Source organism: Notolabrus celidotus, chromosome 22 (assembly GCF_009762535.1).
Source record: "Notolabrus celidotus isolate fNotCel1 chromosome 22, fNotCel1.pri, whole genome shotgun sequence".
NCBI lineage: Eukaryota > Metazoa > Chordata > Actinopteri > Labriformes > Labridae > Notolabrus > Notolabrus celidotus.
In genome coordinates, this window is record NC_048293.1 from 17,970,184 (window position 1) to 17,996,408 (window position 26,225).

Genomic DNA, 26,225 nt, shown 5'->3' on the forward strand with positions numbered 1-26,225 from the left:
TTCAAACTCTAAATACATTTAAAAACAACCAAGACAGACTTAGATTTCAACATGAAAAACGAATGGTCACATGAAGGTATCTGTAACCACTGAAGTAGCTTTAAATACACAAAAAATGAGAGCACTGATGAATCCTTCACTAAAAACACTTGAATGAATCAGACAAATGAAGGATGAACAATCAGGGCACGTGTTTCTGATTAACTGATGATATGAGCCCTAAATGATAACAATAACATACAGAAACTCTTGTTTAGCTGTGCTGGTAGGAGATGTTGGGAAATCCTCCAGTCTATGCAAGTAGTTAGAAGAGAAAGACAAAGAATATCAAGAGAAGAAAGTGTGAAAGTTCGTCGGCACAGCAGGATCAAAACAGTTTTGCAAACAGAAGAATACTGACAAGCTCGTTTGAGTGACATTTTGGTCAGCTCTGTAGGATAAAAAACTGTGCTTTTGTTTTTGTTTCGGACACAGAAGTAGAGAACATGATGAAAAGGCTGAGACTGATGAGCCATCAAGGATACATTTAAAGTTGAAAGCATACTGTTGAACAACTTATTCTGCTTTCATGGCAGGCAGGATGATCAAACTGTGTCCTAAGTTATTTGCCCTAGAATCTGTTGATAAGCACTCAATCACTATCTTTCTTTCACAGTTATAGAAAGAGTAAAATTTCTAGAGTGGCAATCATTTCTAAATAAACCTGTAGGGGAAGGAGGGCGTGATACATCAGTAACAACTCTTAAGTGCAAAGTTATCTCGAGCATATACAAAAATAAACACTTGTGTGCAGCTCAGAGCTCACAGTATGAAAACATGATTAGGCATCAGTATTGTAATTACAGTGGATGCACCAGTTTAATAAAACAGTATGAAAAAGCTTCTTGATTAAGTGGCAGTAGAAGGTCAGTATTGAATGAAAAGCGTGCAGATACATCAGCCTGTCTGAGTGCACGACTACAAGACTCATAACCTGAGTAGGATGATTGTGTTTAGAGAAGAAGATTGCAGTAAAAACAAAGACTGCTGCTGCTGGAGTTAGTGATCGACTCTCACTCAGTGAGAGTTTAAACTCAGGCATCTTTCAGCTATACCTATACATGATAGCATTTAAGTTTAAGTTCTGTTTCTTTGTTCTTTTTTTTCTCTTCACTTACATTTTTTTATGTAAGTGAGAATCTGAAAAAGCAAAAACATTCTATCCAAGTTGAACAAACATTCAACTGAGGAGTTCTATATCTTGAGCAAGTAAACAAAAAATATTGAATTACAAGAACAGTTATACACACATTTTTTTTCAAATCATTAGTTACTCATTTTTAAATTTACATTTCAATCAATAAGCCATTAGGTTAAGTTCTTTTCTGCTTCTTAAATTGAACTTTGATTTTTAAGATTTTCTCTCAAGATAACTTTTTAAAAAATTTTTTAATATCATCCTCTAAACAGCTCCCTTATTATCAGAAGTTGAAATAAATCGGTACGTACTGGATGTCAGGTGTTATTCCCTCCAGGAGAACAATGTTTACCCCTCCTATGTGAGCCGATGCACATGTCTCAGTCATTTTCTGGTGCAGGATATCTGTGGAGAAATACAATTTAATAGCATGAAATATTAACCAAGGAAAGCTTTGTGACTTTTTCCTTCCATTTTTTTCTTTTACTTTTTTTTTAACCTGACATTAAATGTAAAGGAATTTATGCATAAAAAAATTGTTTCTGCAAAGGTGAGGGTGAAGGGATGTAATATCATATTGTTAGTGAACATGCAGTAGGTAATGGTACTTTCAAAGTGTCAAAGATTGCATATGTTTTAAATAAAATAAAATATAAAATATTCGTCTAAAGATGTCTTTTTAATTTTCCTTTTTTTAAAATGTTGTTTATTTATTTTTATTGATTGTACAGCACTTTGGTCAGCTTCTGCTATGTTTTTAAATGTGCTTTATAAATAAATTTGGACTTGACTTGATTCTGGCTGATCTGAGACAAGTTGAGAGGTCAAACATATCATATTGAATTAAAAGAAAATAACCATTAGCTAATTGAATGAATAGAGCAATAAGTCAATAAAACCAATAAATATCCTTTTAGCTTCACCTTTCATCTTCTCCTTCAGGGTGAAACTACCATGGATCTTCTTCAGCTCCGCCTCCATGGTCAGCCCTCCGATGTCAGCCTCCAGGTGGGTACGGTTGACCATGCCTATGCCAAATACTATGAGCGTGACGTGCTGGGGTTCAGAGCTCACCAGGCTCCGCCTTCGCCCCCCTGCACCCAGTAGTTTGTTGGGGGTGGTTTGATCCTGCTGCTCATTCTCAAAGATGACTTTACAGACTGGCTCTGCAGGTCTGAGTCCACCGTCTACAGGAAAAAAAGTTTGATTATCATAAGGTGTAGCCATAGCTTTCAGGAAAATCATATGTGGAAGAAAGTTGAAAAGGGCAAAAGTGCAGAGAAAGTAAAAAGTGGTAAAGCAGAGAGAAATGACGGGGTGGGATAAAGGCAGGAAAATTAGGAACTGAGCGTCTGCTGGAGGCTGATTCCCACCTGAAAGGCAGTTCTCTGGGGAGCTTTTCTCCAGGATTCCAGTGGGATCAGAGATGAGGGAGTAGAAATTGAGCAGCTTGTACATGTTCTGCCAACATTCGGCTGATGGCTCACTCTGCTCTGACACTGTGATGGAGTCGGAGTCATCCATCTGGATAGCCATGTGGTCTGCCACATCACGGGAGCCCTTTCTCGACACCTGCAGACGTGACACAACATTTCTTGTTACGAGAAGCACAAACGTTAAAACGTGCATCAAAACCAAGCTGGCAACTATTTTCTGTTTTGATTATCATGCTGTTTACCGTTAGACTAAAACTTAAGCTTGTACTCTGTCAAGACAATAACGAGTAATTATATAAACTGCAGTACACAGGAAAGTTAGCTTCCCTCCCCATGACACAGTTAGCTTGGAGTGAGATAGCACTTAAGGGTAATCACAATGTTTGTGTATGAATGTTTTCACATCCTGGCTGCAACACTGGCTACAGTAAACTCTGATTAATAGAAGCATGAAATCGTTCTCTAGTTTCCCGATTTTAAAGGAAAAATGTCAAAACGCAGAATCAAAGAGAACTCTGTTAGCCTCACGTCGAAAAAGAATAACTTTCCTGCTGATTACTATAAGATAGACAGGTTTTAATGGTTCATAATTTACACATTTCTCAGTTTTGGCTGAGCATTTTCAATTGATCATCACTTTAGACGTTGCTACCAAGTGAGTGTGCTGCTTCAATTTTGAGAATTTAATTCAATCTACCAGCACCCTCTAGGGTTAAAGTTAAAAAATGACAGTTTTGGAATTAAGTTTATGATTGAATGAGAGTTTATTGATTAGAAATGTGCCTCAAGTGAGTGTCTTAATTTAAGGAAGCAGGTACTGGCTTTTGAAAAATGTATCTAAAAGAGCATTGTCGCCTTCAGAAGGTAAAACTGTCTGCTTCAAGCGCTTAAAATTTGAAATACTTTGCATTTGAAATACTTTGCAATGGGTCCCCAATTGATTTGTATACATTCCTGAATCAACACCTGTGGACCTTTTTTGAGTGTTTTATGCAGCTGAGCTTTCAAGTTACCACATTCTTATGAACAAAGGCTGTTTCACTCTTGATTCAAATTAGAAACCAGCGGTTTGACTGTTTGTTACCTTAGATGTGCGTCGTTCTGAACGTCCAAGAGAGCTGCGTCCTCGAGGTTCTCTTCGCCCCAATGTGTCCATTCCAGCTGGAGGTCCATTAGGGGGAATACCCCCAGAAACGCCTGCACCAGCTGCTCCTCCCCCTGCACCCAACCCTCTCTTACTCTTTAAGGTTTGGGTGCCACTGCGTCCGGCTCCGTTGAGGCTGCCTCGTGAACTGCGGCTGAAGTCCGAGGACCTGAAGTGACGGTACGGTCGAGCCTTGAAGGTGGGTGTGGGAGAAGCTGATCCGGCAGTGTAGCGGCTCAGCTTGATATCAGTCTGCGTGGCCTTGATGTCATCGATCATGGTGCTGAACTGGTGGATGAGGCGCACCAGGGCCATGTCAACACGCTGGCTGATAGCCTGGCAAGCTGTGGTGAAATCACAGTGGAATGTGTTGTAGTGGCGGCGGTTGAGGTCGTGAAAGGAGAGTGGAGCTGCGGTGGGGCCCTGTGGAGCGCTGGTTGACTTCTCCATCACTACTGCATTCAGGCTGAATGTCTCAATCAGCAGTGCTGGCTTGAACTCCAACGGAGGGACGTTCACCATGCCTTGCCTAAAGACAGAGTGATAGACATGTATTAAGAAGATGTTCTGTACTTCTGCTGAAAGTGGATTCCAGCTAAAACACATTTACAAGGAACAGAACTTTCAAATTCCTTTCTGTTTGATCAAGAAGCATTTTACCTCCGGGATCTTTTGTTTTTCCGCTCTTTGGAGGTATCAGAGTCGACGATGTCTGCTCGGAGGCACTCGAGGTTGCCAGAAAAAGACAGATGCTCTCCGAAGTACATCTTGTAACTAAGAGGAGTGGTGTCCTGGGCCTGAATGCCTGTGTAGCTTAGCAAAGGCTTAAAAACAACCTGAGGATGGAAAACAGACATCATGGTACAAAAGTTAGACTAGTTATCTTCAGTTTTTAAATGAAATGAAAAGAAATGATGTTTTATCTGAGCAGTGGTTCTTTAAGATAGCTTTCAATGCAGGCAGAGGGACATGTAATCTTAAGACATTCATTCAGATGCATCGTTTCTAATCCTGACAGAACATTTGATGGCACTTTAGTAGTATGTATTCTTAACTATTCAACCGTATGAGCACAACTAACACCACATTTATCTCAAGGTCTGCCGGAAAGCCAAGTTAAACTTTAAACAGAGACACAACATTTGCAGACTGGTGTATTCACAGCACCTGAGCATCTGCCAGCTGAACGGCAGCCGGACACTGGTTCCCTTCCTCGATGTCAGCCATGTCGTCCTGGCTGGTGCTGTGCTGGGAGTGCTGGGAGTGGGTGCCATCCAGGGTATTTTGGTCACTGGAGAGCACTGTGTTGAAGTCAGAGGCTGAGGGGATTGTGGGTAGGTTACAAGTCCCACCTAAGGATGTGGAAGAGAGGTTTAGAAGGAAACATGTGGTTTTAAAACCAGTGGTCACACAAACTGTGTTTTCTAGTCAGGTTCAGACCTGAGCAGAGGAGCAGCTCACTGGCTGCCTGATGCTACTGAGCGAGTTGATCGCCTTAGGGGGATTACCTAACAATTCCATCTCCTCATAATGAAGATGTTTGTGGGAATTAAATAAAAGGTAACAGCCAGATTACAGAGGATGTTGTGCACAATTTGGAACTTTAATAAGCCACATCACATTCCCTGCTTAGGAAAAGAAAATGTTGTCATTAAGTACTCTGTCATAGCAGATGATTAGATAACACCAACGCTTATCAACATGGGCACAAATCTAGCCTTTTAGACATCACTCTCTACCACTATTGAGGGATGATGTCACAAATGCTAACTAAAGCTGTTTGTAACTGAAAAGATGAGAGGGAGTCAAGGGGAATAGAGGGTGGGGAGGAGCGCTATGAGGGATTGGTAACATTTCAGGTTGCTCATCTTCACTTCCATGTGTGGCAGAAAGGTGACAGAGACAAAACACAGCTCTATGCACCGACAACACAGAAATGCAGAAAGCACATTACATTTTCTATTTTCAAGGTTTTATTTCAAGGTTAGCTACTATTGTTGGCGATATTCTTTACTATAAAGGGTAAAATGTACTATTTCTAGATAACTTTAAAAAGAAAAACATTCTGGAAGACATCCCACAACCCCCCATTTATGTCTTGCGACCCCCCAGGAGGTCCCGACAGACACTTTTGGAACCCCTGGTCTACAGGATAGACTGACACAGAGTAAGGTGTAACTGTTTGACTAACTAAAGGGAGCTACTTAGTTCACCAACAACACTGAGTCACAATCCCTGACCTCCTTCTGGACTGTTAACTGTTGGTAGTGGTTGGTAGTTGTAGTGGTTGACAGGAGAATCCAGCGACTCTAGCAAAATAGCAACATTATGAGGACATTAACGATAAATCCTTTTTATTTAATGAATGGTTAAGGTGTTAACTATCTAAATAATTTCTAATAGTGCTATCACAAAACATCACATTAAAAAAAGAAAGAGAGCACTGTGCTATCAAAATTCACAGAAGTGTGTTCATAAAACTAACTTGAACCCTCACTGACATCGTCGTAGTTTTCTGAAAATAAAGAAGATTACTTTTGACTTTTACACTCCGACAAATAGACAGCATTTCTGCTACGCCAACCTTGAGCTCATAGATTTACCTGTCTGGAGACTGTTGTGCTGGGAGCGGTTCACAGGGGAGTCCATAGCCCCACCCCCTGTCCTGTTGCCAACAGCGTTTGACATCCAGTTGTAAAAGCTGACGGAGGAGGGCTCGGACAGCAGCGGGTGCTCAGTCAACATGTCTGTACCTAAGCTGTTTCCTGAGTGGAGATGAAAGAAATGAAAAGAACATTACATCATGGAAAAGAAATACAACTAGACATCACAAAGATGCTGACTGCTGCTCGTGGATAACTTTTATCTTGCATCATAAAAGGTAGATGAACTTTATGTTAACTTTAATGAGTCAAATAAATGATGACACTCTGACTCTGTAACTTTATAAGGAGGGATGTGCGAGTCTGTCTTTTTTATTCACACTGTCGAACAGTAGAGGTCGACCTTGCTGCATGAATGAAAAAGCCTTTCACCTGAAGTTAAAATCCTAAAAATACTGAATTCATTGTTTTCCAGAAGCTTCCACACACTGTGTTAAGCATCAGCACAGCTCAGTAGCTCAGGTGTAATTACCTGTGCGAGTGAGGGAGCTGGTCTTCGCAGCAGCTGTTGCAGACGGCTCATTCCTCTGAGGCATGCTCTCCAGCAGGTTGTGCAGACTGCGGAAGCTGCCAGTCAGATTGCTCAGGAGGCTTTCCTTCCTGGGGCTGTCCTTGGCCGGCAGGCCTGCACGACTAACATGGGCTGGTGAGTCAGCTGCTGTGTCGCCACTGGTGTAGCTCAGAGACTGGTATGGATGGGAGCCCTGGGTAAGACAAATGTACAGATTAGGGATGTAAATTTCAAGTATTTTCCATGATCGATCTTTGGAAATTTTAACGCTCAATTATCGATTAAAAAAAATGTAAACGTTCTCCATGTCACAAACGATGCCAAATGCGTTTTTTCCCTTGAATCAAATTTTCCTCCACGACACAATGTTTATAACTGCCGGTATTGAATAAGTATGGATCGTATTAAGTTGCTCAAAATGTTAAACTGAATATCAACATTAGGAGCAGGCTCATAATCTCCATGGAGATACAGTCATAAAAGTGAAGGCTCAGACTTCAACAAGAGAACTGAACAGAAACATATTTCAGACTCAGTGTCCAGTTTTCTGTCTACTTGTTTTCATTGAGAAAAATAAGCATGTGAATGCAGTCAGGTATCAGCCGGGAGCGCAACTGGGTCATAATCAGTCTGGTGGCGGAGAAAAAAAGCGCTCTTGGAGACCTGTCACTCAGCCACAGCCCCCAGCTGAGCATTTCCGCTGTACGCAACACCTTCGGTCAGCTGATTCACATGAAACATGCTTTAAACTTAAAACACCTCCCTGATAGCTAAACGAAATATGAGACCACATGATGTTTGTTCCATGTGACAGAAAATCAAAACAAAATAATGTGTTTGAGTAAGTTCTTAATCAATACTCGATAATTATTGACATCCCTAGTCCAGATTACTTAGAGGAGGTCTTGTTCTGGCCTCAATCAACCCTGGGATGGTAAAACAGCCACGTGTTACTCTTTTATTTGACAGAGGGATAGAAAAGAAAAATGTCAACTGCCAGCTCAGCTCTGATCCTTTTTGGCTTTTCAACAGTGGCATCACCCTCTCCCAAAAGCCAGGGCACTTGTGTCTGCTTTGAAATGTTACCTTCCCTTTTCCCTGTTTTATTGCTGTTATAATTCAAACATTATCTTTCAGTTTTATAGACCACTGGCTGACAGAAACAGTGTGCTTGTTTGGTGTTCAAGTGGCAAAGCTTTTAAATTAGTGTTTTGGGGTTTCATGTGTGGCTTTTGAGTACATTACTGTTCATGTGCACAAGGTAAAAGACTGTACTACAAATAACACATCACCTTTTTTCCCTATTAGCTTACAATATAATAATTTCCCTTTGAAAAGAGTAAAATAACTCTTGTGCACATAAAAACAATGATACATAAAATCTTAAAGTTGTACCTTTATTCTGAGTGCAGACTCGTTGTGTGTGTGGGACTTCGACAGCTTCCTCATGATCTCCACGCCACTAACAGGACCGGTGTTTGCTTCTTTAGGCGGCGGGCGGCTGCATGCTCCCTCCAGCAACATGGTATGTTCACTCACTGTGGCTTCACAATAATTGGATAAAATAAAACTCCAAGAAGAACAATATGACTTCTACAATAGTAAAATAAATACATATACCACATAGATACAGCCTGTGTTTACTACCATAAATCTCAAGCTGATGAGTGGTTACAGTTTATTTATGAATGAGCAAACACTGAAAGTAGAGGTTAGGAGATTCATGGTCATAGTGCTGGTCAAAATACTGAAAACTGTAAGTTCCCACCTGCGTCAAACTCAAACTCAGCTCCATCGGCACTGGTGTCACTCTGCAGGGCGGCGCCGTTGTCCAAGCCAAGCATGGTCTCTCCCAGGGTCTGCTGAGGCTCCTTGGGTTTAGTGAGCTGATTTGGTCTCATGATACCAATAGCTTTGAAGCCCTGAGTAACAACAATGAATTTCATCCACTGTCTAGCCAAAGCAACCAGACCCTTTTTAAGAGTCACGAGTGCTGGGACCCCGTCATTCTGAGAGGAAAGGGAGAACAGGACAGAAATGATTCAGTGCGGTGGGTACATTGAAGCAGCAATTGACCTATGAAGAAACATATCGACATGATAAAGAAGCAATTCAGAGGCTTCATACTGACCATGGTAGCCTCCTCTATAACGGAGTAGTCAGCCTGTTGCAGATAACGGTGAAGGATGTTACAGAGCATACAGGAGGGATTCTCAAACAGGTACCGAGCTCGTTTAGTCACACGGTTGTACTTGCTTCGGATGGGGATGTGGATGCTCTTTTTCTGTTGAGGAACAACAAAAACAGCAGAAAGGAAAATTTAAACTAGTGCACGGAAAATCAAGTGAAACTCGATGGCAAGCTGAAGAATCTTTTACATTCAGTAGATGATGAATAATAAGCCTGCTTTGATACAATTCTAAGCCATTAATTCATTGTTTACCTCTAGAGCTTCTGTCATGATGCAGCCCATGACAGCGCACACTCGCAGCGTGCCCTCCATGTCCAGTTTGCGCAGAGAAGATTTTAACTGGTCAATGGGAACCAACCAGGCTCCAATAGCAGGCGTGGCTGTGCTCAACAGATTCAGCTGCCTGTAGAGACAGAGTCAGAGGATCATGTATCATCTTTACTTATACTATATGCTCCTGTATGTTCTTCCTGTTGAACACAACTGTAGTCTTTGAAGAAATTTGTGATGTCAGTTCTTGAGTAGTTCTACATAAATACGTGTATTTGTATCTTCATGGTGTCATGAACTTTAGTCCTGTTTTCTCTCACAATTACTTAGTTCTGCATGGCACTCTAAAAACATGCAGCATTAGAATAGCAGAGTTAAGATTTAACTCAGAACACACCCTGCTGTTTCATCAGTTTGACGCCCTGTGAGGCTGACAGGTCTGCAACAGCAGCAAAGTTAAAGTTTAAAACCCTCTCATATATCTTTACCATTCATATTTATTATTGACCAGTAAGATTAGAGTACAGGAACATCTGGTTGCTTTTCATTCAAAAATGTGTGCTTGATTGAACCTGCCGTAGAGAGTATAAATATGGCAGAGGAATTAAACCCAATGTAGAAAGCCATAATGTTTTAAAGTCAAAGGATGCTCCTCTGTTTGTTACTTTGAACAACTCAGGAGTGTGTAAAATAATTCATGTGAAAATGAAGTGTATTTGGAAAGCTGTTGGAGACGACAGCTTGCCTCAGTGTTTGTTGCTTTGTGAGTCTCTACAATGTAGGTGGTATGCACACAGTTAGCATGATTGAGATAAGAGTTATGACAGTCTTATTCAAGGGAAAAGAAACAGAATTTCACATGAGCTATGATATTACAAATTTAAGACGTCCATATATATCAGCAGAGTCATACCTTGAGAACGCCTGTGACGGGGAGCGCACATTAGTGGGAGCAGCAAAACTGAACCAGATCTCTCTGATGGTCAGTTTCATGCTGCTAGAGTCTGGAGGAGGCGGCATGAGGGGAAGGTCTTTCTTCAGGTCGTCTGACTCCACCCCTTCGTCCTATACAGCAAGGTTTAACAGGTGGATGAAACAGACAGGTGAGAATGACTTAAAGTACAGAGCTAATGCTTTGTCTTGAGCCACAACACATCTTTAAATGACAGTATTGAATCTTCTTCTGCTCACTCTTAGCTTAACCTGCTTCATCTTATTACTTCTAATACATGTAACCATGAAATCTAAAATAAACTTCAAGAACCAATTTTGTGAGCAATAGAGGAATTGGACTCTCAAACACTAATAATAGGCACTTTTGTGTGCTTTCTTAAAGAAAAGCATAAACATAAAAGTAGATACTGATGAATAGTGCAATTTTTAGCAAACAGAAGCAAAGAGAGCATTTTTAAGAAAGTCACCTGATCATCAGAGTCTGAGTGTTCATTGGCATCAGAGGTAGGGCTGATTGTGTCGTTAGGCAGGTTGTCATCAGAGACATCTGTGCTGTATCCACTTCCTGTCTGCGAGCCTGTTGAACCATTGGATTTAGACATCCCTGTCTTCCCCCCAGTGTCTGAGCGCCCCATCACACCGAATGCATTGTAAAGAATGGCTCCTGACTGACGGCCTCCTGCAACACACAGTGTAATACAGTCACTAATCTGCACAAAGACATACTAAATCCCGTTAGTCACAACTCATGTTCTGAATTTGGGATGCTTTACCTTTCACTGTGAGGTTTTCGATGCCACATTCAAACATTATCCAGCCCCATTTCTCAAGAGAGGCAGTCGAACGGCCAAGATCCCCCGCTGTGGCCTGAGCATCTGTTTCATCCACCAGTGAAAACTCCTCCATCTCCTCCAAGCCGAACAGCACTTTGGACTTCTCAAACGGTATTGCTGTGATGGAACATGTTCCAATGTCTATAGAAGAAGAAAAATCAATGCAAGGTATAAACATTAAACTGTGTTATTAATTCCAGTTCCAAACCACTTGTTTTTATCACCATTTTACAGAGACTCCCAACTCTAGAGGACTTGAGGTATAAGAAGTAGATAGAAAAGTATGAATTAAGCAAACTGATCTCAAGAGGAACATTTCAAATAATGTCATATCAAATAAAGTGCACAGCAAAAGGGTCAAAGTCAAACTGCTTTGTTCTGAAGGTGAAGTGAGGGCACTTTGAATGATTTCTAATGAAGCTTTGTATTCTCTAAAGCATTCAAACAAGTGTTGTATAAAGGGTCAGTGAACCACTTTGCAAAGGAGTCAAACAGAGCTTCTTGCAAACCTACCCGTGGAGTCGAGGCCTCGCAGCTGGCTGTGGATACGGTGGATGTTGAGCCTGGCAGCAATCTCTTTGCCCTTCTCGATGCCAGCATTAGAGCGGAGTGAGCCAGAAGACTGGGGCTGCATCTTGGTTGCTGAGGCATACTTCTCCAACAAGACTGAGGGTCGACCATGTTCTGTGGTGTTTGGTGTCTCCTCGACAATACCCCTGAAAGGAAAAAAAGATGTACGATTTGGCAGCTGATGTGGATTCAGATAAATTAACATTGTTGATTATGTGGCTGTAAATATGGCCAGAAAAACAAATTCACACACCCACTACCACTATGAAATCAATATTTAAGGCCATACCTGTTCATTCTGAACTGGGTTGCAATTCTGTCAAAGCACAGTGCCACAAGAGACACATGTGTTACACACTTAGTGGAGCAAGACGGTGACCCCTCCTCTACAGAAGCCTGCAGCAGGCAAAGATTTATCTGCAAAGGAGACAAAACATAACAAAACATAAAGATTGGATGACCAAACGTAACTACATGCTACTGTGTCGTTAAAAACTGTATCTAAAAATGACTTAATACAGTCCTGATGCTGTGTACATAAATAAAAGCCATCCTCAGAACAAGCTCTTTAAAAAGACAGATAATTGCTCCACAGGGAGGGAAATTAAATAAAAGATTAGTCATACTGAGTGTGAGGCTATTTTTCTCAAAAGGAGATGTTTTTTGTACTTCTCTACATAAACATATTCGGAGGGCAACAGAAAAATCTATAATGCACTACCTACTAATGAGTAACATTGATCATGCATACAGTAAAACTATGAGTCTACAAACTCTGATTTCAATTCAGAGAAATTAGTAAAGAGAGAATGAATGGTTTAGATAAAAGAGGCTAAGATTTAGAGATGCATAACTCATTAACATTATTCTACACAATACCGAACCCAATCATTGTTCAAATGTCAAGAGATCTTCATGATGCTGTGCCTTCTCTTGAATCTCTCAGCCAGGTCGTAGGACCACTGGCTTCTCATTATTGAGGTCACAGGTCTTACTTTGGGAATGGAGACGTTGGCTTGGAGGCCCTTGATTTTCACATTATCTGGTTTGATGGACAGGTCTGTCTGGCCGTGGGAGATGTTGAGGGAGCCAGGAGTCGTGCCCTCAGTCTTGGACAGCTTGTGCTCCTGCTTTCCAGCTTGGCTCTGAGTGGATCAGGATCCAAAAGAGTGAGATGTTAGTCATTTGGCCGCAGTGTTGATTTTTAATTGGAGGGCTGATTTAAATAAACACATGGCATTTAGAAAAAAAAAAAAATCACTATTACACACTACTACGAGAAGTACAGCCCTTTCTTTGGTTCTTCTTTAGTTTGAATCAACTTGTATCCACTTGATTCAGCCAAACAGATTACTAAGCTGCAAATCAAAACTTAATTTTAACCTCTAGAGCTATATGTGCCTGTTCTGAGCTTTGTTGAACCTACAGACTCGGTGACAGTGGACTTGCTGATTTGGTACGATTCGTTGAGGACTTTCCCATGCAGGTCATCCAGAATGGCTGCAGGATGACGGATACTGGCGAAGTGGACCATGGATTCAATATACCTAGAGAGATCAGACAGACACAGCTGTAATGAAACTACAACAAAGAGACATGGTGATACGTTTATGCGGTGTTTCGCTGCACTTTTAAAACGAAAAGACTTAACAAAACCACACAAATCTCCATTCTTACGTCTGATAAATTGATTATGACGTTGCTTGAAGGCTAGACATTCTTAAAACAACCATTTCCTAATTGTACTGTGCGAGAGCAAAATGCTTGTACTATGATTGTAACCCAGTACTGTCAGCCTCTGGCAAATTTAAAAATTACCCTCATAGACATCCATGACTGAAGGCAGACAGTGTCTCTAAAGCAACTCTAAAGCAATGTCAGTAGAATTTTAGATCCAAGATACAGAGTGTAGAATATGCGCTGGTTAAGAATGTGTTCAGAGAGAAAGACTTGGTTTAAAAAAAAAAGATTATTAAGAGAAAACACAGAAGGGAGACTTGGTCTATAATACTAAATAAAATAAAAATAAGGAGACAAACTCTGCAAGATCAGGACACAGTTATTGCAAACAGAGGTTAAACCAACATTTAGAATGGTTACTACCTGTCCAAGGATTCAGCTACAAGAGGTGTGAGCACCACATTGATGGCTCCCTTGACCTCAACAATGGCGGTAGTCCTGGTCTGAGCAAGGGGCTGCTCCAGAGTCCAGTCCTCTGTGGTTGTATCGTCATCTGTGTTCTCCATGGCTCTTTTATCCAGTGGGGTGTACGGTGTGCTGTAGAGAAAAAGAGAGACAATTTCTAACTTCCTTACATGAACTCTAACGAGCTTAAGATACATCACCAGAACTACTATACTATATATTTGCAGTAAATCCACATGTTGAAGTCTGAGCCTTCACTTTTATGACTGTATGTCCGCGGAGATTATGAGCCTGCTCCACATGTTGATATTCAGTGTGTTTAACATTTTGAACACCTCAATATGATCTGAGCTATTCAGTACTGTCAGTTATATACATTGTGTCGTGAAGGAAAAATGTAATTCTGGGGAAAAGGCGCATTTGGCATTGTTTTAGACATGGAAAACTTTTACGCTTTTTAAAAATGATCAATCAATAAATGATGGTTAACGTTTCCAAAGATCGATCACAGATAATACTTGAAATTTACAATCCTAACATATATATACTCTAATTTGACGGACAGAAAGATACATGGATACAAAGATAAAGGTATTACACACTACCTGTTGCTTTCTCCCATTAGCTGGACTCCTCTATCCAACAAAGAGCTAGCAGAGAGGCCCTGCTTCATCACCTGCATGTCAAGAAACAAGTTACACCACAAGACGGGTCAGACATGCACTATTAGATCTTTAAAACAGCAAATATTAGAATAAGATTCAAGAATATAACTAAAGCCTGTCTGAATGTCTCCAATGCTTTTAGTGTTTTAATGTAAAGCACATTGAGTTGCCCTCGTGTATGAAATGCGCTATACAAATAAAGCTGCCTTGCCTTGCCTTGCCTAAAGCATCCTATGTTAAAGGGGCAGATAAACTTGTTTCATGCATGACAGTTAGCTATCAGTCAAAAACCTTAAAGCTGGGGACAGAGAGTTGGTCGAAAGAGGCCGAGCTCTCTTCGCTGGTGGGTGTGTCCAAATCTAGGGGCCGGTGCAGAGAAGACTTGGAGGTCCTCTTGTTGGTGGGCTGTTTCACAGACCAGTTTGAGACCTGAAAACAGTAAGAGAAATAGTGTTTTAATTGAATCCAAAAAAAGAAAGAACAAGGAATAAAGCACAGTTTTATTCTTAGAATCAAACATATTATAGCGTGATTATAACCAAAATGTGGAGCAAATCAACATGCTGTATCTGCATCAGATAAAACTATTTGAAAGCCTTTGCCTGGTATTGAGCTAGGTAGCTCTGGTAGCATGCCATAACATGGGGCTGCCGTGTTACAGGGCCTGGTTCAGCAGTCTTCTCTGCTTCCACTGAGCTCTCTTCCTCAGCCAGGGCAGACACGAAGGAGGCCTGGGATGTGTGACTGGGCAGAGGGTGAGGCGGCAGTGGAGGCAGCGGGGGCAGAGGTAGAGGACGTGGCTCAGTGATAAGCTCTCCGTTGAGCATGTAGGTAAGAGGACCCTCAACACTGTGGTAGATGGAGCTCCGGCTGGGGAGAGAAGTATTGGGTGTATTCAGTTATTTACAGATAAAGGCAGAACTCTTAGTACTTCTTGTCTGTACAAAGATCTGTGCTCTACAGGATCATTTTTATGTCATCCTGAAACTTTTTATGAGACTAGAATAAATTGATTACTTGCGTGTTGTGTTAAAGTTGTATCAATCAACACAATGCTGAAATCGATGTGCAAACATTTGGGGTAATAGAAAATTGTCACACTGTTTCAAAACAAGAAAAAAATCCAATTTGCAAAACCCCAGCTGTAAGTGGCTGCCTATAGATCAAACATCTCATTTGCTGCAGCCCTTCTCACAACAATATTTCTGCTTCTATGATCAAATCAGTCACAAATGAAAGCTGCATCGTGTTCAGCATTTGGGAAGTTCCTTATCACAATGAAACGCAAAAATTGATGAGTATTAAACCTAAAAATGTCTGACTACTGTTATTGTATTTTTGTGTGATGTACTATTTTACACTGTCTAAGATGTCATCATGATGTAATATGATGCCTGTTTTTTATAATCCAGAATGAAGCTAAGAGTTCAGAGTCCTTGCTTAAAGAAACTCCAATTCATTGCTTTTGCTTTTAACTCCTGAAACTTTGAAAAATCTAAATATCTATTCCATTGCTGTAGTTTTATTTCAGAAGTTCTTGGAAGAATCACAGTCCTAAATGTAAATGGTACATCAAAAGTCCTACAGAATGGCCCTTTAACATTACTTAAAAGGGTAACACTTGAAGCAATCTGGCAAGGTCAGAACTTGCTCGACTAGTCATTAATTCATCTGCTCATCCAGATGAGAAACGAGAGAGTCTTTGATGTTACTGTGAGTAGTCTCTCTCCCCGTCTGACTCTACCATCACCTTAATCCCATGCTCAGCCTTGTACTTCATCTGACCAACCACCCAGCCTTCTCTCAAACTTTGAAACCCTTTTAAAACTTTCTTGAGACTTGCTAAATCTAGCGCCACTTGCATGATGTTTCATTTTGAAATATATATTATGAACTGACCTATAGCTCTCCATGTGATACGGAGGCTGCTGTGGCTGCTGCATCTGCTGCCTCCTCTTCTTCTTGCGCCCCGGGTATGTCCCCGGACCCTCATCAGCACTACTTATGGGCTCAAAGTCCTCCGCAGCAGAGAAGTAGGCTTCGCTGTCAGCCACAGACATGCTGGAGTCGGCAGAGCGGTACTGGTGGAAGGTGTTGGAGTCAGCTGAGGGCGTGAAGGGAAAAGAGCCGTAGCTCCTACGCTGACGCGGTGAATCCAGGACGTTCTCATCGCTACGGGAAACCTCGCTGCTGAACTGGACACCGCCTGACAGCACCGGTGGAGGCTTATCGGTGAAGACGGCAGCTGACAAGCTCTTGGTGCTGCCAAGTCGGCCTGAGTGAACTGAGGACTGGCGCTTGAGAGGAGAGCAGAGGGGGGAGCGCACTGAAGAGCGGTCCTGGGAGCTGTTGGGGGAGACGGGGGAGACCTCTGGGACATCACCTAGGGTGCTTCACAGAGAGGGAGAAACATAACATTTGTAAGTCCTTATTGGCTGACTAAGGATATTAGAATTACATCATTTACATATTTCCTGGTATGCTGAATTCTATTTGTCCTTCAACTTGTAATATGGCACACAATGATTCAGTAAATACATCCAGATAATGCTCCAAGCATAACTTTGGAAATGACTTACTCAGCAGGACTTTTGCCATTCATTGGAAACAAGCGTTCCTCTGTGCTCGGTGAGGGAGAGTCCCTTTCTCCGGCCAGCAGGGGCAACGCAGCACTGGAGGAACTATTTTCTTCAGAGGAGGAGGCTGAGCTGTGGGAGCGTTGGGGCACCTGGAGACTGAGGTGTTGCTGACCACGTCTCTCGGGCAATTCAGGAGGCAGGCACGGCGAGTGTGTGTCTGTTTTTAATCCTACAACTCTCCCTAAGAGAAAACGTGATTGATTACTGAATAGTCATACAAGATAGAGATATAAAACTAATTTAATTACATTTAAACTAAATAAATTTTTAGAAAATGAACAACTAGATAAACAAAATATGTATAACACACACCAAATGGTCTTGCAACAGAAGAGCAGATGCTCCTTTAGTCATAAATAATGCATTTTGGATTTTAAAAAGTCTTAATTTTTCTTAGGATTCAGAAAAAAACCCTAAAGCAACTCTTGGGGAAATAAGAACATTTAATTTAATCTTTGCTAATCCATACCATCGACTTTGGGTGTTTCCTTGGTGATAATCCACTCCCCTGGCTGCAGCAAAGACTGTCCATAGGACATGTCTGACTCCGTGCTGGAAGAGGAAAATGCGGACGAGGAAGAGGGTGTGAGCTCTTCAAGTTTAAAGAAGTCCAGGCCCACGTTGGTGCCTCCGAAGAACCTGCAGCCTCCGAGACAGCCGCAGCGGTTCCTGCTGCGCTTGTTGCGAATGCTTGCCTCTTCTGGCCACAGGAACCAAAGTCTGGGAGGAAGAGGGTACAGAGAGAGATGATCATTAATGTATGCACAGTAGATGGCAGGATCAAACGAATAAAAGCAGACAGGTTTTGTGGTTGCTGTCCAGTCTTGCAGACATGTCAGGTACTTAAATTAAATATTGCACTGGTCTGTTTCTTTTTTGACATAAGAACATGAGGGCTGTCAAAAGATTATGTTATTTTTTATTAATAAATCATAGAGAATATAAAATGAAAAAAAAAATCAAAGAACACTGAACATAAAACCATCAAAAGCTGCCCTGTAATCCTGATGGAAACAGAAGACAACATTATTTTGTTTTTCTCCCCACTGTTTTATCCCTGACAACAATGCCTTTAATTCTAGTGGACTATTATCAGTGGAATGACTGCCCCTGCTTTCTTCCAGTCCAATACCTGTCGCGAGTTAAGGTCTATACACACCCTCTGCAGAGAAACAAACACACACAGAGGCATGCTCAAGTAGAAGAAACCATTAGGGTGTGACGCCTTCAGTTCAATACAAACCTCTGCCAAGGGTCTGATGTCATATAGTACCACAACTCTATTGTTTTCATAGCCTGTATTATTAACTACAATCAAAAGCCTTGCTTGGCATACCTGTCAATCAAGACAGTCCATGCAACACATACAGGAGGGGGCTGTGGCTCAATGGTAGAGTCAGCTGTCTCTGCAGGCTTTAATTATAACTTTATTAAATCTATTATCACAGCAGTTGGTCCTCTTGCCAGCTGTTGCATAATCATAATGCATCATCATTTTAAATAAGTGAAAATCCACTTTAGTCCAACCTGAACCTATGATCGCTATCTTAGGGATAGTCAGAGATAAAAATAAGAACCTGACTGGAACTCATCTCAGAATAACAAAATTTGTAACTTTGTTAGCTTTGAGCTGGACTCATTGGTTGAGAGATGTGATGCAACACCTTAGACTTGAAAAACTGAGATTCACAATCCATAACTCCTCGAATAAGTTTGAGAAAACATGGAAACCTTTTATGGATTACATTAGAGTCAAGCTTGATACCCCACTAAGCTGAAAGTAACTCCATAAAAGATCAGTCATACCCATATAAAAATCATAATCTGCTGCCGCCATTATAGCCCAACACTTCACTTTTGATATACTAACTTCATTATTGTTTTTCAGTTTAATTTTTCACAACTGCCAATGTGTTGTAGTTTGTTTGCTTGTTTTTTGTCTGTAAAGTCAACAATGTTTGAATGTCCTGTATGCTTTCTAAGAAGAAAATTATCAATAAAAATATATTTTAAAAAAAAGAAAATCCACTTTTTTTATCTCTTTACAAGCTGTACATTTCCTGACTGCATCAGTGACTCATTACACATATAGAGCTGTAATGCAGCAAGTGAGTCATTCCTGCTTTGTAGAGGAATTCCAGCAAACTGTATTTCAACTCTACACCTCCAGGAGACCATAACAACACTGGGTAGCTCGTTAAATAACAGACTTCTTCACCCGCGGTGTCTCACGGAGAGATATCGCAGGTCTTTTCTTCCTGCAGTGGTCAGACTATATATATAGATATATATAGATATATATATCTATATATATATGTGTATATAGATATATATATATATATATCTATATACACACATATATATATATATATCTATATATATGTGTGTATATATATCTATATATATCTATATATATCTATATATATATATATACATATATATATATATATATATATACATACATATATACATATATACATATATATATATATATCTTTAATTTTAATTGTTAATAACTTTTTTAATAATTTATATTTTATAGGCTCTTGTTTGCTTTACATTTTTTTGCACTGTCTACTTTGCTACTGTGACACTTGAATTTCCTCGTTGTGGGATGAGTAAAGGATATCTTATCTTATCTTATCTTACACAGTGCCACCACTTATGGCTGCTGTTCCCTGTAAGCAAATGCACAGATGAAGTCAAGGCAAACAAAAGTGGCTGACAATACAGAGACAAAACTAGACACCCTGCATGCACACACACACACACACACACACACACACACACACACACACACACACACACACACACACACACACACACACACACACACACACACACACACCACACACACACACACACACACACACACACACACACACACACACACACACACACACACACACACACACACACACACACACAAAGAAAGAGAAGTAATTTGGGAAGTAAAGAACATATGACTGTGTTTTTTACCTTTTGGTTTGAGCATCGTGTAGCTCCAGAAAATGCCTCTGGACTTCACACTTAGCTGGGTGGTCAGCAGCCAGGGCAATGTCTGCTGTAATGAGGTTCAGGCTGACTGAGCCTGCCTCAAGCCAGACCGAGCGTCGTAGCAGAGGGGGCTGACCCAGACCTAATGGCTGACCCAGACCCTGACCCTGTCCAGCTGGCTGCAGCCTGGTTGCCTCGCTGTGCTGCTGCTGCTCGATGTACTGCCGGATGTTTACGTCCTGCACCACAGCGCTGATGCCCTCCCCCACCGCCTGGTTGTGCAGGTTACAGTTTGCAACTCGAATGTTAGCCGTCTGAAAGAAGAGAATGGAATCTTTACACCACCATAATTTACCTAAATAAATAAACAACAAATTCACAGCACATTCATGAAGCTACTTTGAGTTTAATAAGTTATTTTTAAGTGAAGCAAGTTCCATTTAATGCGACCCACACATTTTTGGGTTGGAGCTAATTACCTTGACGTTGGCGGCACAGCCATGCTCCACGATGAAGAGGTCGACTCCATCCATCGCCAGGCGTGTCATGGTGTACTTCAGCTCCTCTGATGTGCGACAGTGACCTGGGAGGCAGCTCATCTAAAAGACAACAGTCATATGCAGAAGCTTTCAGTGACAGAAAGGAAGGTTTCACTAATTAAGTCTGGCTTTGCTTTACATACCACCCCATAGCCTGTGGCCACTGCTACTGAAACTAATGAGGGCTCTTAAGCAGAGGTTTTAAAAATATCCTTATTAGTATTCTCACACAAACAAGCATTTTGTGAAACAGACTTTTCATTTAAAGTATCCTTAACCATAACAAGTGAATTTAGAAGCTCCCAGTTGGTAGTTCAGACACACAAAAGCAGCAAATCTACAGCATTTACAAATAGTGAGGCTCAGACCTTTCCTTTTTCTGTATTTCACAGTGAACAGCCTGTTTGTACCTTGGCATCGCAGATACGACGGTCAGCGCCGTGCTGGCAGATGACAGAGGGTTTGGGTTGCTCTAGCTGGAACTCTCTGGACACCCCGTGGAAAAGGAAAGTCTCTGCCCACTCTATGATGCTGGCCACCTAACAGTCACAGTCACATGAAGACACGTTTCTACTTCAAGATGTTCTAATATACAACTGGTGTAATATATAAAAAAACAAAGTAAAATGATTGAAGTCACTGTGTGGATTGAAAAAGCACAAGAAACCCCCCCAAAAATAATTCTATAAAATATAAAAACCATCTAGAGATAGCACATTATTTTTAACTTTCAAGAACATTCCCCACAATGTTTTTGCAGGACTACCTCAGGAAAGTATTATTTGGTATTGTTGGTTTCTGGTGGTCCAAGCAAATTGATGATATTTTTAACCTGTATGTCTTTTTCTTGCTTTAAATAGCCTTTCCAATCAAACACAAAAGGCACACACACCTGTGGCACAGTGACCCTGCCAGTGAGCCCTCCAGCCTGCATGTCAATGAGCCAGGCGTACTCCAGGGTGTCCGTGCCAAGAGGGAGACCCTGAGCAGAGAACATGGCATGGGCTCTCATCTGCAGGCCAGAGAGACTTAGGTGGCCGTCTCTCAACACCCCGTCTGCAGTTGGACGCTGTGAGGGAAAAAAGACATTTGAACCTCATACAGACATATTCCTTTTAATCACTGCTTTGCAAGATGTGAACAAAAAGAGTAACAGAACTAAGAGATCTTCAGCTACAGTGGAATTCATTCCTGCACATTTCAGAAAAAAGGGCTTGTTATCTCACTAAAGGAGAAAGACGAAAGCTACAATTTCTTTGACAGGGATTAGGGAAAAATATTCACTACATGCAACAAAATAGATCCAGCTCACCGCCAAAGCATGGAAATTCTGTGTGGTAAATTAATGCAATATGCAAGTGCTTATGCAAACAAGGCTAGTGAAAAGCATGTTTTACATAATGCAACACTGACCTGTTAGCTTTATTCACATTTTCTAAAGACTGAATCATTCTTCAGTTAACACATAACAGAGGAGCTGTTGTGTGTTCTTTGTTGCGCCTTGTGAGATGTGCCACACAGTAGAAGGTTGCTTTAATCTATTCAACTGTCTTGCTTTAGATTTTGAATCAGAATGTAAATAAAGTTTCAACAGCTCTCTGAAGCATTTTTCTTCAGATCAAATCTTCATCATTTAAAAGCCTGCACTGTATGGAGTCAATATAAGCAGGATACGTCAAGCATTGAGTAGTTCCTGACCTGATAGTTGTCACTGACAAAGATGTGGATGGGAGACAGGAGCAGCTGGAGCATGGTCTCTTTGTAACCCTTTTTCATCTCAAAACAGAGTCGCTCCAAGTAGCCGGATGGACCTTCAGGACCCTCGCTGCTGCAGTGCTGGAAACAAAAACAAAAGTCAGAGGAAGCTTGGACACATTAATGAAGCTGTTCTCACTAACAATAACACATATCAACTCAAAAAGCATGGCTCGTATGTTGAAACAAAAAACATGGTTTCTTGCAGACCATGTCACTGTATAAATAATGGACGTAGTATCAGTGACGTCACCCATCTGTTTCTGTAGCACTGTTTTGAAGCCAATCATCGGCGGGAGCCATATTGGAAATGCTGAACTCAACCTAACTTCTGTTGAGGTAAAGAGGCGGGCTTTGAGCCTCCTAGCCAACAGACACAGTGTTCCTGCCTGTCAATCAAGTCAGCTGTGCCTCTCATAATGGAAAACTTGTAATCTTAGTATCTTCGAAAAAACCATGTTAGCAAAAATTCAAACCCTGTACAGTGTGTGCCGATCGAGAAATGAGCTTTCCAGACTACACTCATTTTTTGTACCAGGCTGTAAACATGTTTATTTCTGCTGTAAAGAACGTCTTTTTTGAATTGGTGTGTATGTGGTTTCCGGTACTTCCGGAGCCAGCCTCCAGCAGACACTCGATGAACTGCAGTTTTTCACACTTCCGGCTTCAATTCTCGCGGCCGGAGGTTGCCAATTGGTAACAACAAAGGACAAAAATCTAAATCTGTGTCCACTTTGAGCACTAATTAAAATGTAGATTATTACTATCACTCCTTTCTTCATAAAGAACACCTTTAAACAAAATTTGCTGTAATCATTTTTACCATGGGTAATCTGCCGTGGACTTTGTAGAGGTTGATGTACACGGTAATGTCCCATGGGCGCAGGTCCAGGGGATGGATGTCTGAGTTGACTCTCTGTTCACTGCCCTCCATTCCCAGAGGAGACCAACCCAGACCTGAGGAGGTGGAGGTGGACAACACGGGGCTGGAAACTGCCTCCTCAAAGTCTGTGTACATGTCATCCTCACCAAAGTAGTTTTCCTGTGGAAAGAGAGGAAATAAAGGGGAGACAGCTGATTTACACACTGAGACTTCTTCTAGTTTGATGTCATCATTTCTTTCTTTAAATCCCTATTTTTCATTTATTATTAAACCTCTCATTACACTTAAAAGGGAAAACAGCAATACTTGATGAATGATTAAAAAGATGTTAGCAAAAGTCTATGTTTTCTTGTATTATTATCCAACTTGAGGATTTTCACACCTTGATGGAGATGAGTGCACGGAGCAGAGACCCATAAAGAATGATCTGAGAGTCTGGGGACATCTCCATCTCCACATGAAGTTTATCTGGAGGGAGCTCTGAGGGATCAGTGGATGCCCGGCTGTGCGCTGTTGAGGCTGATGTACCGGTGTAGCGGGGCTGTGCTTTATGAGGTCCAGAGGTGTGTTCTGGGGGGCGCAGGGCTGACAGCATGGATTCTTCCATCTCTGACACTTCAGACACAAATCATAGGCCAGTCAGACAACAGCATGCAAACAGGTTGGTTAGACACAGATAAGGTGACTGAACTCTGGGTGTTTGTAGGCAGGAGGGAGGATTATTATGATTATTATTAGATCCTCTACACCTTAAAGCCTTTTGTCTCAGTGTTGGCTTTAGTGAGAAACACAATGAAATGACACTAAAGTAGTGAGCTTACATGACTGTTTGAGCTGCTCATCAGCCTTCTGGGGATATATGGGGTGCCAGGTGTAGTCGATGATGAGCAAGAAGTTGGGAACACTCCAGCAATCCACCCAGCCAGCTCTGAAGGAGGTCAGGAAAAAAAAAACATGTTCAGCTCACAGTCATAATGCTGACTTTATCATCATTTCGAATGGATTTTCCAGTGCATCGTTTGCTTTATGACCCCTTCTCTTCAAGGACATTCAGTAGAGGTTGAAGACAGCAAACGGGTCACGCCTGATTACGCTGCCACACTGAGTGCAGCGGCCCAGACAGAATTCAATCACAAAGCCCCGGGGAGTCAGCAGGTCTCTCATGGAGCGACATCAGTAGAGTCTGGACTGGGACTACATGTTACAAATTACATGGATGTTAAGATATACTACACAGAGTGCACATTGCATGAGCTACCCCACTAGCAAAGGTTCACTGACAGTTTGTTTGACCTTACACTGACCTCGAGGGGGTTTCTAACAATGTAGAAATAGACTATAGAGACTATAGAAATGAGGGATGACACAGCAGCTCTGAAACAATACAGCAGAAAGATATAGGGCTCCTCCTGCTGACTGGCTACAGTTTAGATAGTATCTCACACCTAATCTGTGTAAACAGTTGGGACATAGGTCAAAAATATAAATATGCTTTGAAGAGATATTTCCCACCCATGGTTTCTGTCATTATTGCTCATTTTCATCATGCGGATTTATGTCCAAACATTTATTCTTTTCTGAGAAATTTGGCTTGAACTACTTGTTCGATGCTAAAAATTGAGTACAATGCCTCGCTTAACATCTCTGTGGATATATGAGGTGCTGAGATCACTAAATAAGCAGATTAGAAGAGGATCAGCATGAAACAATCAAATACACACAAGAGCAACTGAACTTAAGGGATCTTAACTGTTCTATTTATTAGCTCAAGGTGTGTTTTGGTCAACGAAGGGGCAGGACATTAATGCTGTAACTCCAGGAGCCGATCCTTATTGTACAAGATGCCAGCGCTCATAGCATGGGGGTATTTGGCATCACTTTTGAAAGGAGGTGAGGGCATGTTGTCTATCTTTTTATATGATAATTGGTAGAAATCAATGCCGTTTTTTAATATTAACAAAAATAATTGAAGACGTGGAATCTACAACAGTTCCATGTATTATAAGGGGTCTAAATGGAAACAGGCCTGTTAGACATCACTGAGGACGTTGAATAGAAATCTACCCAGAGCACGGTTTAAAAATAGCCAGATCGAACAGGCTGTTACCTTTCTCTCAAAACCTGCAGAGGTATCAACTACGGCACAAACAAAGCACAAAAAATAAAGTTAAAAGCTACATTTACTTTATCTCACCGCCTCCTACCTTTGCAACATTTCCTTTTTACCTCATCATCGATTTGAGTCTGTGTTACAATGATGAAAAATCCTGCTCTTGTTAACACACACACAACAACAGAGAAATAATTCCCAGGTTGGACTCACTCTGCATTGGTTATGTTCCTCCAGCGGGACTTTGTAGGCTTGGGAGGGGGAGCGCCTTGGTTTTCCCCCGGCATGAACATGTCTGGGGGCAGCTTTACATTCTGGTAGTTTTTGGCGAGGGTGAGGTGGGGGTAGCGGCTGGGATGGCACTCTGGCAGGGACAATCGCATATCTGTATCCTCTGCCTGAATACGAAGCAAAAACACATGAATGAATCCTCATGTTTTCATAGTTGGTGTCACAGATACTAACAGAATCTAATCTTAACATTAACTTTTGGATCGTAGAGCATGTTCTTAAAGCACTCACCTTTAAAGTGAAGCGTGTATGGCAGGTAGTTGGAACAAACTCATTGAAAGGCAAAGTGAACTCGATATTGAGCGTCTCACCGCATGCCGCCAGGTACACTGTAGAAGATCAATAATGCAACTGATTAGTCTCCCCGCTTTGCTGTTACACAGAGTTCATACTGTACAATATATCAAGATTTAATAGAGTTACATTGTAGTATTCCAGCTTCAATTGCCAAA

General features: G+C 41.3%; 1 protein-coding gene across 5 annotated transcripts in view; it reads right to left on the minus strand.

Moving 5' to 3' along the window:
* Window positions 1-26,225, minus strand: part of kiaa1109 (KIAA1109 ortholog) — a 66,791-nt gene that overhangs the window by 27,933 nt on the left and 12,633 nt on the right. For all 5 annotated transcript variants that reach the window (XM_034674618.1, XM_034674620.1, XM_034674619.1 and 2 more), the window contains exons 16-51: window positions 26,005-26,102; window positions 25,696-25,880; window positions 24,194-24,300; window positions 23,755-23,987; window positions 23,313-23,531; window positions 22,433-22,570; window positions 21,627-21,803; window positions 21,145-21,273; window positions 20,675-20,794; window positions 20,178-20,509; window positions 17,668-17,918; window positions 17,139-17,379; window positions 16,459-16,950; window positions 15,162-15,429; window positions 14,851-14,988; window positions 14,500-14,570; window positions 13,853-14,026; window positions 13,176-13,296; window positions 12,745-12,894; window positions 12,039-12,166; window positions 11,693-11,895; window positions 11,120-11,320; window positions 10,814-11,025; window positions 10,306-10,457; window positions 9,375-9,525; window positions 9,063-9,215; window positions 8,700-8,940; window positions 8,327-8,475; window positions 6,893-7,124; window positions 6,361-6,522; window positions 4,925-5,109; window positions 4,418-4,593; window positions 3,698-4,286; window positions 2,551-2,749; window positions 2,101-2,364; window positions 1,489-1,582 (exon numbers count right to left, since the gene is read on the minus strand). In XM_034674618.1, the coding sequence (XP_034530509.1) occupies window positions 1,489-1,582; window positions 2,101-2,364; window positions 2,551-2,749; window positions 3,698-4,286; window positions 4,418-4,593; window positions 4,925-5,109; window positions 6,361-6,522; window positions 6,893-7,124; window positions 8,327-8,475; window positions 8,700-8,940; window positions 9,063-9,215; window positions 9,375-9,525; window positions 10,306-10,457; window positions 10,814-11,025; window positions 11,120-11,320; window positions 11,693-11,895; window positions 12,039-12,166; window positions 12,745-12,894; window positions 13,176-13,296; window positions 13,853-14,026; window positions 14,500-14,570; window positions 14,851-14,988; window positions 15,162-15,429; window positions 16,459-16,950; window positions 17,139-17,379; window positions 17,668-17,918; window positions 20,178-20,509; window positions 20,675-20,794; window positions 21,145-21,273; window positions 21,627-21,803; window positions 22,433-22,570; window positions 23,313-23,531; window positions 23,755-23,987; window positions 24,194-24,300; window positions 25,696-25,880; window positions 26,005-26,102 (7,135 nt within the window). The remainder of the gene's footprint in view (window positions 1-1,488; window positions 1,583-2,100; window positions 2,365-2,550; window positions 2,750-3,697; window positions 4,287-4,417; window positions 4,594-4,924; window positions 5,110-6,360; window positions 6,523-6,892; window positions 7,125-8,326; window positions 8,476-8,699; window positions 8,941-9,062; window positions 9,216-9,374; window positions 9,526-10,305; window positions 10,458-10,813; window positions 11,026-11,119; window positions 11,321-11,692; window positions 11,896-12,038; window positions 12,167-12,744; window positions 12,895-13,175; window positions 13,297-13,852; window positions 14,027-14,499; window positions 14,571-14,850; window positions 14,989-15,161; window positions 15,430-16,458; window positions 16,951-17,138; window positions 17,380-17,667; window positions 17,919-20,177; window positions 20,510-20,674; window positions 20,795-21,144; window positions 21,274-21,626; window positions 21,804-22,432; window positions 22,571-23,312; window positions 23,532-23,754; window positions 23,988-24,193; window positions 24,301-25,695; window positions 25,881-26,004; window positions 26,103-26,225) is intronic.